Genomic DNA, 11,895 nt, shown 5'->3' with positions numbered 1-11,895 from the left:
TAGTGTGGCCTTGCGTTTCCTTAATGTAAATGATATTTAGCACCCTTAATGTTTTCTAATCAAGTTTTTTAACTTGCCTTTCTTCTATAGTTGTTTGATACTAGAATATTTCATAACGATCCTCACCCGTTCCTGGATTTTGTGATGCAGCATATCAACGTGATGAGAACTATAATGAGAATGATGATGCTTGATGATATTTTATCTATATTATAGTAATGTCGAAATGAAAACCTAAATATTTTTGTATTTTGTAACTGAACCGAATTGTGAACCTTACGTTAGTTTATATTACATGAATTTTTGTGTTGTTCCTATATTAATTCTTCATTCACTCCCCTTCTCAAGCTCTTAAGCTTGCATGTCAAAAGCTTGCTTGTTTGTGATGGTTAAACATATTATTATAAAAACAAAATGCGAATAAAAATCAGAAAAGATTAGACTTGACACGTCGTTTGTAGGCAAAAAAATAATAAGTGGACAAATGTTTTTGTTCACAAAAGATTCAACCGACCAACTATTTTGTCTACACAAGTAATTGGAGCCAACAAACCAATTTGTTGGCTTAGGACTTCGCAGCTGAAAAACCATTTTGTTGCCACAAGATTATTTAGCCGACAAATTTTTCATCGCCACAAGATCATTAAGCCCACAAATAACTTCGTCGTGAAAAAAACAACATGTGCCAGCAAAATATTTTGCTGCAACGTTGTTTTGGCGACAGGACAGTTTGACGGCTGAGATTTGTCGCCCTAAAAATGAGCCGACAAATTATCAAGATTCGTTAGGAAAGATCTTGCGCGACATACTTTTCGTGACAAAATGGCTGACAAAATTATTCGTTGGAAATGGCTCTTTGCCGACGATTTTTGACTTTTGCCCACAAACTAATTTTGTCGGCAAAGTGGAAATTTCTAGTAGTAAGGAAATATTGGAGTTATAACATGGTCTTCTAGCTTCACTTCAACCTTTTAATTTCCACCGTTTCTTTCCATTATTTTCAATCTATTTCCAAATTAAATAATTATTGAATTGTTCATAGAATGAATAATGTGAAGACTACTTCAAAAGAAACTTCAAACGTCCCTAGTACTTGGATGTTGTACAATACTTGGTCTAAAACTTATCAAGTTTTGAAATAGCATACGATTTTGCGGCATGTCTTTTTAATTTTACTGACAATAGCATATTATAGACAAAATATGCTCGTGTAATTAGTCCCGTATTTGATTAACATGACAGTGTGTTTGTGTGGTTTTGCCCAAACTGCAATATAACGAGCATAAGGACACTCTTTGACAATAAGCAACGTCAACTCCGAAAATGAATTGACAACAAACCAACTGGTGTCCATACTAGCTTGAATTTTATGCTCAACACCATTAGCGAAGCTACCAAAAATGCATAGTCGACCCAAGAGGGGCCGAGAACACATCCTCTTAAAACTAAGATACTCACTTGGAGAGACTCACAAATAACCTCACTAAGGAGGCACTTACTAACGAAATACTAAAACGAAACTAATTTGAGCAATCCATAAGAACAAGAAAGAGGATGTGAGGGGAAGGAGGAGAAGGCTGCCACCAGCCTTAAGCTAGAGCAAGAGTCCTGCCGACTATAATTTTTTAGATCTACGGTTTTGGTAGAGTTTCAAATGTGTGACTGTTCTTCAGTGCTATTTTGCATAGAATTTTTGTCTGCGGCGTTGGATATCATATTGAGGGCGTTTTCCATACACAACTTCAACTTTTGTGGATCTATGATGCCTTTTTTCGCTGTGAAGGCAAGCCTCACCTTTCCCATATAACTTACGATTGATATGTCAAGTTCCTGCAGGTCCATGTAAATTGTGTTACCTCTCTCTACACACACACACACACACACACACATGTATGTATAATATATCTCTACTATCATTAAGAAAACATACCTCACATATATATAGATAAAAATCAATAAATTCATTTACTCAATGAAGATACAAACTCATTATAAAAAAATGCAAAGTTTTATTTGTTGTTTTCATTTTGCAAAACAATTCTTCGAATATCATTTTCTGAAATGCTACTAGAAGAGCCTTAAACGAACATGACAATCACAGAAACACCACACAGCCCTTGTTAATCAACCAAACCTTAATTTATTATGTATCTGATTACAGAAACGGACAATGAATATTATTGTTTCCAAAACTTTTGAGACCGTACGTATGTGCATGATATAGTAAGGGTAATGCTAGGGAGATTAAATTTGGAGATTAAATTTACAAACTAAATAATGTATCACCAAAAAGAATAAGCATGTTTATCAACATTTAAGTAATAAATCAATAATCAACCTTCATGTCCTTTAGTTTTTAAAATTTTGTCAAAAAATTTATTCGGTTTACCTCAGGTGTCCCAACTACCAAAAAGTACAACCCTTTGATTGGTTGGTTTGCCAAAGACATTTTTTGCACCGGGCCAATCATACTTGAGATCATCATGCTCGAGTTCTTTAATGTGCTATGGACGTATCTTGATGCTGCCTGCACCACCAGTAGCCTTATAATTTTTAGATCATTTTTAGCCAAAATTGTCTTTGAGATTTGCATAACTCATCACTTTGGTCTCTGAGATTTAATCAATAGAAGTGGTCCCTGAGTTTGTTCATCATCAATCATTTTGGTCATTCTATGAAAAATTATATTAAATAAGAACCAAAATGACAAAATTATCCTCAATTTAATAAACAATGGGTCAAATGATTTGACAAAAATTGAGGGTATTTTTGTTATTTTAGCCTTAATGAAGTTTTTTCATAGAATGACCAAAATGATTGATGATAAACAAACTCAGGGACTACTTCTATTGATTTCAAATGTTAGGGACCAAAATGAGGAGTTATGCAAATCTTATATACCATTTTGGCTAAATTTGTTGAATATATGAAATATCACATGCATTTTCGTGGGCTGGTTTCGTGCACATGATTGGATGGAACGGATATTAAATCAAAAGTATGTTAGAAAAAAAGAAGAAGAAGAAATAATACAACTATGACCACTGAGAGAATTGAAGATGGATTACTCATGAAAAAAACTTGTTCATTCTAATCCTTCATAAAATAGTAGGATTAGAAGGGATGAATTTTCTTCCTAGCTAATCCTATTCTGATTCCTTCCAAATGAAAATCATTCACATCCACCTTCATTATACCTTAAAATTTGAAATTTCTTCCTAGCTAATCCTGTACCAAACAAGTCATTATTTACTAACCTCGTGGCCTCCAAACTTGTTCAGCATCTCCAATAGCCCACTAGTGAAATAAATAGCTAAAGAATTTCTTTTCTGCTTGATTATTTTTTGTGCATTCCACACGAAGTCAAGCACATCTGAGAATTCAGTCAACTTGGGAATGGGAACATGCAAGAATGCAAAACGATTTCCCCATGGGCTCTTGCTGTTGGGTTTGATCATTTCTTCGGTCGACGCATAATTCGCCATGAACCTTGTATTTAGTAAAACTAATGCTGTGCTATGCACTTCCCTTGAGCTTTGGTTCATCTCTTGCATATATAGCCGAGAGCCAAGAAAGACCATCCCAGTAAGAATGTCATTTATCGTCTGTGATAATAAATAAGTTAACTGTGTTACAAGTTTTTACAAATTTGACAATATGGTGTTTGGTGATTTGCATGTTGTTTATTTTATTCTATTTTTTGTTAGTCTCAATATTTTAAACAATGATATGTAAGAGATTTTTGTTACTAGCCATTAAAAGATCTATATAAATGTATAATGTAGGGACTAAGGACTCAAAGTCCCCAATTTAACTGTTCACCTTGAGCTTCAACAATATCAAGACCGTTATGGTGAAACTTATGGACAAATCATGTGTTCTTATAAAGGATAGTTGAACAAATTTGAGAATTGAGAATCGTAGTTTCAGGGCTTCTTCATTAGCTTCAATAGGTCAGATTGTACTAGTTAGGAATTTAGGATGAAGTAGGCACATTGACTTTGGAAAAAAAGAATTAGGCAGTGTTAGGGGGTGTATTCAATTAGGATTTTGAGGGATTTAAATTATTTTAATTAATCTAGGGGTATTCAATCATGATTTTAAGTAATTCTCTAAAATTCAATGTGTATTCAATCATGATTTTAAGATAGTTTATTAAAATCCTAGAAATCCGGGTGCATTCAATTAAAATTTTAAAGAAGTTTATAACATTCCAGGTGTATTCAACTAGAATTTGATTTTAAACAATTTGAAAAGGTTAAGGAATTAGAGAGAATTGGAGAGATTTTGCACGTAGTGTATTTTAAGCATCCTTAAATCTCACCTATCATCATGAGATTTCTAGGGAATTGAATCAAAATTTTACATAGAATCTTTACAAATCAATTAAACTCCATAAAAATTCATGATTTATAGAATCTTTACAAATCAATTAAACTCCATAAAAATTCATGATTTATAAATCCATTGAAATCTTTCAAATTCTCAATTAAATACATCCGACTTTCTTCAGTAATTTTAAATGTACTTTAAATTTTAGTGGTTAGGAATAATCATGCCCACCATGCACTGGGTAGGTTTTTATTACGGCATTCAGACCTTTTTAGGTTTACATTAAGGCATTGAGATTGACTTGCAAGCAGACGGTTAGCATGGCTAAACATATATTCAGTTTAAGTCTTCTGCATGCCTTCATCCTATGAGCGCAGAATAAATTTATATTTAGTTCCGAGAATAAATGGCTTAAAAAGAAGCGGCAACGTATCCTTTTTTTTTTAAACAGGAGAAGGAAGGTCAAACATGAAAGCTTATTCTCGTATTTTAGAAAGAAAAGAATACATACACACATGCATAAACCAAAATATTGCATAGAAAATCTGATACTTACCACTCCGAGCCTGCTCTTAATTAATTTGATTCGATCAAGGGAGATCGTAATCGTTGATATTGTAATTGGCGCGAACTCAAGTCCATGATTCGAGGATTTTATTGGTGATGGATCATCTTCCCCCCTGAAGCTCTTTGAAATGCCCCACCAAAAATCGGATATGGTGCTCAACAAGGATGAGATAGTTTTGGTCACAACATTTTCACTCTTCGTTTCTGATGGCAGCCGTGAAGGAAAAGTTAGTGGAAGAGAAGGATTGTCAGCCCTTTGTAGACAGGAGAGAAGAGCGCCCATGAGAGAGTAGCCATCACCTAATGCATGGTGCAACTTGAATATTACATTACCAGCTGCATTGCTATTTGGGTACTTTATAACATGAACTTCCCACAGTGGTTTGTCTTGTGGAAATCTTTTTGTAGCTATGCTTGAGATATAGTCATCAAAATACTCGTCATATGATTCATTCGACATATTGGATGGGAAGATTGGAGTTTTAACATGGTCTTCAAGCTTCACTTCAACCTTTTTCCATTGTTTCTTTCCATTTTTTTCAATCTGTTTCCAAATTAAATAAATACTGTTCATGAAAAAGTGCACATTATGTAAAGAATACTTCAAAAGAAAGTTCAAACATCCCAAAAATTTTTTAACCCACGTACTATAATGATGCAATATAACCATAATGATCTAGTACAATGCTTAGATCTAAAACTTTATCAAGGTTAGGGATATCATTGGATGGGAGAAAATAAAATACAACATATAAGTATATGGTTCCACTTCTAATATTATCGAGACCTTTGGTGATAAAACTCAATATCTTCCAATAGATGGTTAAGTTGGGACAGTATCAATGTGGTTAGGAGTTGATTAATGTTCCGTCTCTTTGAATATTGAACAAGGTCACACAATCAAACTAACCAAAGGCATCAAGTGATATAGTTTTAATATATTATGGGGCAACCACTTAATGCTACGATTTAATGATATTGTTTAGTATGAATTCGTTATATATATATACACCCAGTTTGGTGCCAAAAAAAGAAAAAAAAACACTTCATGACCTTGTTCATAATTCACTCCAAACCGGAAGAATTTGAAATGTAGTTTGCCGTATAACTAATTATGCTCGCATGTGGAAAATATTAAAACCAGTAAAAAAATGTAGTTGACTCATCTTATCAAGATGATTTTTTAAATTAAAAATCGATAAATATAGTCCCTGAAAATAAGTATCACTAATCAATGTGGTCATTTCGTCATAATTGTGTCAAAAGCACATAATTGAGTCTCACAAATCTAATTAAATATTACCTATGTGAATTAGAAAATATTTTAATAAATTTTTTATATAATTAAAAACTTAAAAATAAAATATAAAATAAAAAGAAGAAGATGACTGTTCATCATCTTCTTCCCTTTCCCAAAAACCCAACACACACCCCGACTCCTACATTGACACAGCCATCAACCCAAACCCTGTAAAAACACACAATCCAATTCCCATATGCATATATCCCCACACCCAACCACCCACCCAGCATTGACCACTTAACCCACCACCCTCTCACCACCAACGTCTTCCTCTTTCTCCTCCTCAGCTCCCAACCTCTCCCCTCCATCCAATGAAACCACCACCACCTCCACTCTCACTCGTCTGATCGACTCAAAGCTCAACCACATGCCCTCCCCAACCTACATCTCTCGTTCTGCGATCGTATTGGCGCCGTCGGCTCCAGACAGTCCAATCGGTCGCACCCCCGTTCTCGCGGTTCTCGTGCTCTCCAGTGCCGATAATCCGAACTAAAACCTCTCTGGTGTCGCTCGACCCGGAGGTGCAGTCGACAGGGTGGTGTGTGTGTGAGAGAGAGAGAGAGAGGGTACCATTATAGAGGAGAAGCGTGGGCTGATGGGCAGGAACACATTCTCGAGCAATGACAAAGTTTGAGAGTCATCAATTGGAATTTCATATTCCAAAACAGCAAGAACTGATACCGATAAAACAGAGCTGTTGAAATAGTGGCCATTAGGGCTCACTGGCTCCAGTTCCTCTTCCCAAACCTCCATCTTGGTTTATGTAATGTATATTATTCAAATTATAAACCTTTCATCAGTTTGCATGAACGGCCATGTATTTATAGAATAATGTGACCAGCAAACAGTCAAAGGTCTGCTGTCAGAACATTTTTGTTCATTACCATAATTATAGCGTATGCTCACCACATACCTAATCATTTGTCATATGTTATTTCACTTAATTCTAGTCAACTTTTACATTAATCTTACTTTTTCAATTTTGAAAAAAAATTAAAACTAAAGTTAATTGAAATGACGGCAGGAAACCCCCCAAATCCCCAGCCTTCACCGCCAACTCCTTCCTCTAGTTGGAGTCGGCCGGCTTTCCCTCATTGCTACCCATTTTCTTCTCCTCTCTAGCCCGTTACCCACGCCCTTAGGTCATCCTCCTTCCCCCTCCGCCCTTTTCTCTCTTGTTGCAACCCATCCCGCTACCCACACCCACGAGTCCTCCCACTTCTCCTGCCACGCTTTCCCTCCTCTGTTTTTTTCTCCTACGGTGCTTTACTTCTGTTTTCCTTTTGGCTTTCTTTGAGCTTTGTCTCAATTCTCTGAGCTTGTCTCAGATCGGAACCTGTAGACGCCTCTCTTGCTCCAATGTCTCCTTTCGTTGTGAGTCCACAACTACCAACCATTGCTACTCAGCCCCGGGTGCTTCTCCTCGATGACATGCTTGGTTTTGGGTGGCTGTTAAAGTGCTTTTTGCACTATTTGGTAGGATTACAACGCTGGTGGCTCGCTCACCCCCATTTTCTGTTGATCCAGTTGCTGCTTTTTGTTCAATTTTTGGTGGTGGTGGCCTTCCGATGGAGGTGTGTCAGATTTGGTGGTGGCTGCTGGTTTCCTCTTTATTTTTAGGGTTTCTGTTGTTTTTCAGCTAAGCTGTTTGGGGCCTTGTGTTGTATTTACTTTTTCCTGTTAAGCTTGTATTTCGGTTGTGAGATGCTTTTTGGGCTATCTTTTCCTTGTACTAGTCTCTTTGTTTAATGGAAAAGTAACTTAGTTTTCCAAAAAAAAAAAAAAAAAACTTAAGTGAAATGACACATGTCAAATTATTAAGTGCATGGTGAGCATATATCATAGTTTATGGTGGTTAGCAAAATTGCTCTCCCTAATTACATTCTCCTTTTCGACAAAAATAAGAAGACATGTATCCTTTGTGTCTATTTTTTGTATTATTATTTTTAAAAGATATTTTACACTAACGGAAAAAAAAACTTTTGTAGGGCTCGACTTGTCACTAGATCATGCTAAGTGACACTACTGTATTCAAAACTTACCATGTGTTTAACCAAAATGATGGAGGACTCTCCTTATTTTAACTTTGAATTAGAAAAAAAATTAAATTATAACATAATTGATTAGTTAATTAAAATCGAAAAACAAAAGACTGTCTCAAGTGCACCTCATCCCTCTCCTCGTCCTCACCAACCGACCCCATCATTTAAATCCATTAATACGCACATACCCAGAAATATATATCTTCTTTCATTCGTTAAACCTATAAAAAAAAACCTGTTAAAAAACCTTAGAAATACCTTGTTTTCCTCTAATGATCAAAGTGTTCTTTTTAACAACGATACAGAAATTATTGTCGATGTGTTTTAAGGTTGTAAAGAGGGAGAATTTGTTAAGAAAGAAATAGGAGGGTTTTATTTGGGGAGGCAGATTTTGTGCCCTCTCACTTTCCGTGTCCTTTGTGTCCTTCTGTTTTGTGTGGTCACGGTTAAACCACGTCAACATTTTATATTATTTTTTATAGAGATAATAAGACAAAAATGAATATTAATATAAAATGTTAACGTAGCTTAACTGTGACCACATAAACAGGAGGGCACGGAAGAACACGAAAAATGAGAGGGCAGAGATTCCGCCTCCTTTATTTGGTCGGGTTTGGCTGTCACTTGTCTGTATATTTAATAAAAACATTCCAGTTAATCACCCACTAACAAAGACTATATCAAACAAATCTAACAAACTGTTCCGACTTTTCTTTTTCAATCACATCTGACAAAACGTTAAAATTAGTCAAAGTAGCAAGGAGAAATTTTTATAGGAAAACTAATGAAAATGGCTTGAAAACTTTGAGTTTTAATGATAAGAACAAAATAAAGGGTAAAGTGAATAGTACCAAGTTTGACTTTTTAGTGTAAAAATGTGGTTTTTCGTTAAAGTGAACAGTACCGTGGGCTTTTCGTTAAAACTCCCAATTTTTATTGTAACCGAAATACGGGTAGTACACCACGTATTCTAATATACGTGGTGAAACATTTTATTTTTTAAATTATTAATTTTTTTAATATATATATTATACCATTTATATATTAACACGTGTTATATTACTCCGTGTTCCGATTACATTGAAAAATCTCTCCTTACTAAGGATAGAGGAGTGTATAGGTCAATAGAAGCCTTCTACGAATTAAAGGAAGACCATAAATGAATGGTTTGGCCCAAACCGTTTAGGTAGTTGGATTGATATGGAGATGTACTGGTGATGGGGTATGTGTTTTTATTTTTCTATTTTTAGTTTTAGTTCTGAATAATCATTTTAGGTTTTAACGTTAACATTCTAAAACTTTTAATCAAACAAACGACAAGTCTTGAATAGATTGTAATGTGACTCAACATAATTCAATGACAAGTTAAGTCTCACACAAGTTTTTTTCTTAAGGGGGAAGAGAGTGGATTTAGCCTCACAATGTGCTAGCAATAATGTGGTTTAAATTCATCTTTGGCGAGAATCAAACTTAAAACCTCTTATTTTCAAGTGAAACAAAATACAACTAATAATCCTAAAAGTGGCACCGGTTGAACAACAAAGAGCAAAGAAAACTGAATCGCAGACTCGGATAAAAAAACTCAGAAGCTACAAATGTGTAAGGCTAAATCGCAGCAACAAAAAACTATCGAGAAGAGACATAAGGGAATAATAAGATGAAAATCAAGGTCTGAATATGAACAAATCATTGCCGAGATTTACTTTTAATTAGATGAAAATAAAGCTCATTGGTGAAGTCGTATTTGCATTCGTTGTTGTTGCTTAAGAATGGTTCAAATTCACCTGCATCCTCCGAAACAATTAATGTGTATAGCACTATTCTCAATGTCCTCTGCAAGTCCTCTTTCTAGCAGTAGCCCTGCGATCATAGTTATTTTGTTCCTCTTATTGGGTGTTTCTGTTAAATCCTACCCCCGAATTTATATGTAATTTTATAATTTCCCAAACTTTTATTGAATTTATCATTTTGGTCCCCTAGCTTGACTAAATATGAACCCTTTATTTAGATTCATAAACTCCCTCAAACTGCCACGTGGTAGCACCTTAACAAACCTCATCTCTCTCTGCCCCCTCCCCGTGACTCACTTTCTCACTCGCCTTATCTCCCTCACCTCTCTTCTCTTCACCGAAAGCCACAGACCACCACCATCCTAAACCTCCATTTAAATCATACCTCCAAACCCTCAAATTGAGCATATATGTGGCTTAGGAAATCGAATGGTGGTGCTGAACAAAGAGCTTCATAGTTCTTACTGAATCTAAGGAAGAGCTCAGCCTTCCAGTCTCTGTTTTGGCTCGAGATTTCCCTATAATGTTTCAGGTATCATCCTCAAGCCTTGCATGTTCAAATCGACTTGAAATCTAAAGTCTAAAACCCCTGTAATAATTTGTGCATGCACTCTATTGTTGTTTTCCAGAACCCAGCGAGAAAACTTGACAAGTTCCGTGACCAACCCAACCATTCTCGACCACAGTCGAGACTCACAGTGGTATATTCTCATTCCTATCACTTCAGCTGTGTTTTTCTCTGCATTTTGGGAGCTTGGTTTATACGTTGCCGTCGGCCGAAGCTATAGCAGCTCCGGTGTTCTTCCCCGACACCCCGCAGGCCATCAGGCCATTTCAGAACACCCACGGGCTTTAGCCCGTATTTGGACCAGCCCAGAACCTTAAAACCCAACCTATTTCCTTTTAATTTTCAGCTAATTGTTTTAAAAGCCCAAATGGGCCTCGGACCGATTTTATTCAAGTGGGTTAATCCCAGTTTTCCCTTTGGCTATTAAGCCTACGGGTCGAGTGTATGTGGGCTGAGTGTTTGGGTGTGGTGTGTGCGTGTGTCCATGTGGGTGTGTGCGTGTACGGTGAGTGCGTGTGAGTGTGTATGGTACACGTGTGTGTGGTGCACGTGTGTATGTGTGTGTTGTGCTGTGTGTGTGTTGTGTTGTGCATGTGTGTGTGTTGTGTGGGTTTGGGCTCAAGCCCAAACCACCCATTTGTTCCTAAACTATCTAAACCCAAAACCCAATAGGTCCTAATCCTATTTAACCTAAACCTAAACCCTAATCTGGATCCAAACCCAAGACCCATTTCCATTTCTTGAAATTCTATAGCTAGGTAGTTTGATAAATTGTACATTTTTGTGCTTAGGTGAAGTTGCTAGTGGGGATTTCCTTAATCTTTTTCCGCATAACTATGCTGCTACAGAGTATCTGTGAGTGGACCCCTTCTAAAATTTGCATGATTTCATAGTTTAATTGCATAAATGAATAACATGCCTTACGAGTTTATGAACTGATTTTATGTTAAGCATGTTTTATGGAATATGTTGTTTATCGTCTCGTTTTTGGTGAGGAATTAATTATTAGCTTATATTGAGCTATAGTTTCATATATCGTATTTTATATAAAAACCATGAATTGGTAGACTATCTGATGGATGACAATAGGATGCTACAACATGTTTTAGAAACCCCTCTTTATAGTATAGACGATGAATGACTTTATACTATGAAATGATTATTTATGAGAGGCGTAACTATTTATGCGTACCTAATGGACACTATGCCACCTGGGACGAGGATTTGGTATTGGTAGATAGGCCAATAGAAATAATCCCTAGCTACGGGCTGAGAGACACGGAGCAGGCATTG

The 11,895-nt window shown here is 36.1% G+C and overlaps 1 protein-coding gene across 2 annotated transcripts; it reads right to left on the bottom strand.

Moving 5' to 3' along the window:
* Nucleotides 1-1,294: 1,294 nt before the first annotated feature.
* Nucleotides 1,295-7,019, bottom strand: LOC103426162 (wax ester synthase/diacylglycerol acyltransferase 11-like). Of its 2 annotated transcripts, XM_029096718.2 has the most exons (5): nt 6,773-7,019; nt 4,889-5,443; nt 3,258-3,605; nt 2,390-2,527; nt 1,295-1,830 (listed from the first exon to the last, which is right to left on the bottom strand). In XM_029096718.2, the coding sequence occupies exons 1-5, from the start codon at nt 6,953-6,955 to the stop codon at nt 1,651-1,653; spliced, it is 1,404 nt and encodes a 467-aa protein (XP_028952551.2). In that variant the 5' UTR covers nt 6,956-7,019; the 3' UTR covers nt 1,295-1,650. The 2 variants fall into 2 exon arrangements, with proteins under 2 accessions (XP_028952551.2, XP_070673775.1); XM_070817674.1 differs by lacking the exon at nt 3,258-3,605.
* Nucleotides 7,020-11,895: the final 4,876 nt, after the last annotated feature.

This window comes from Malus domestica, chromosome 17, assembly GCF_042453785.1.
Source record: "Malus domestica chromosome 17, GDT2T_hap1".
Classification (NCBI taxonomy): Eukaryota; Viridiplantae; Streptophyta; class Magnoliopsida; order Rosales; family Rosaceae; genus Malus; species Malus domestica.
The sequence above is the reverse complement of the archived record's forward strand: the minus strand, read 5'-3'. Positions and strand labels throughout refer to the sequence as shown.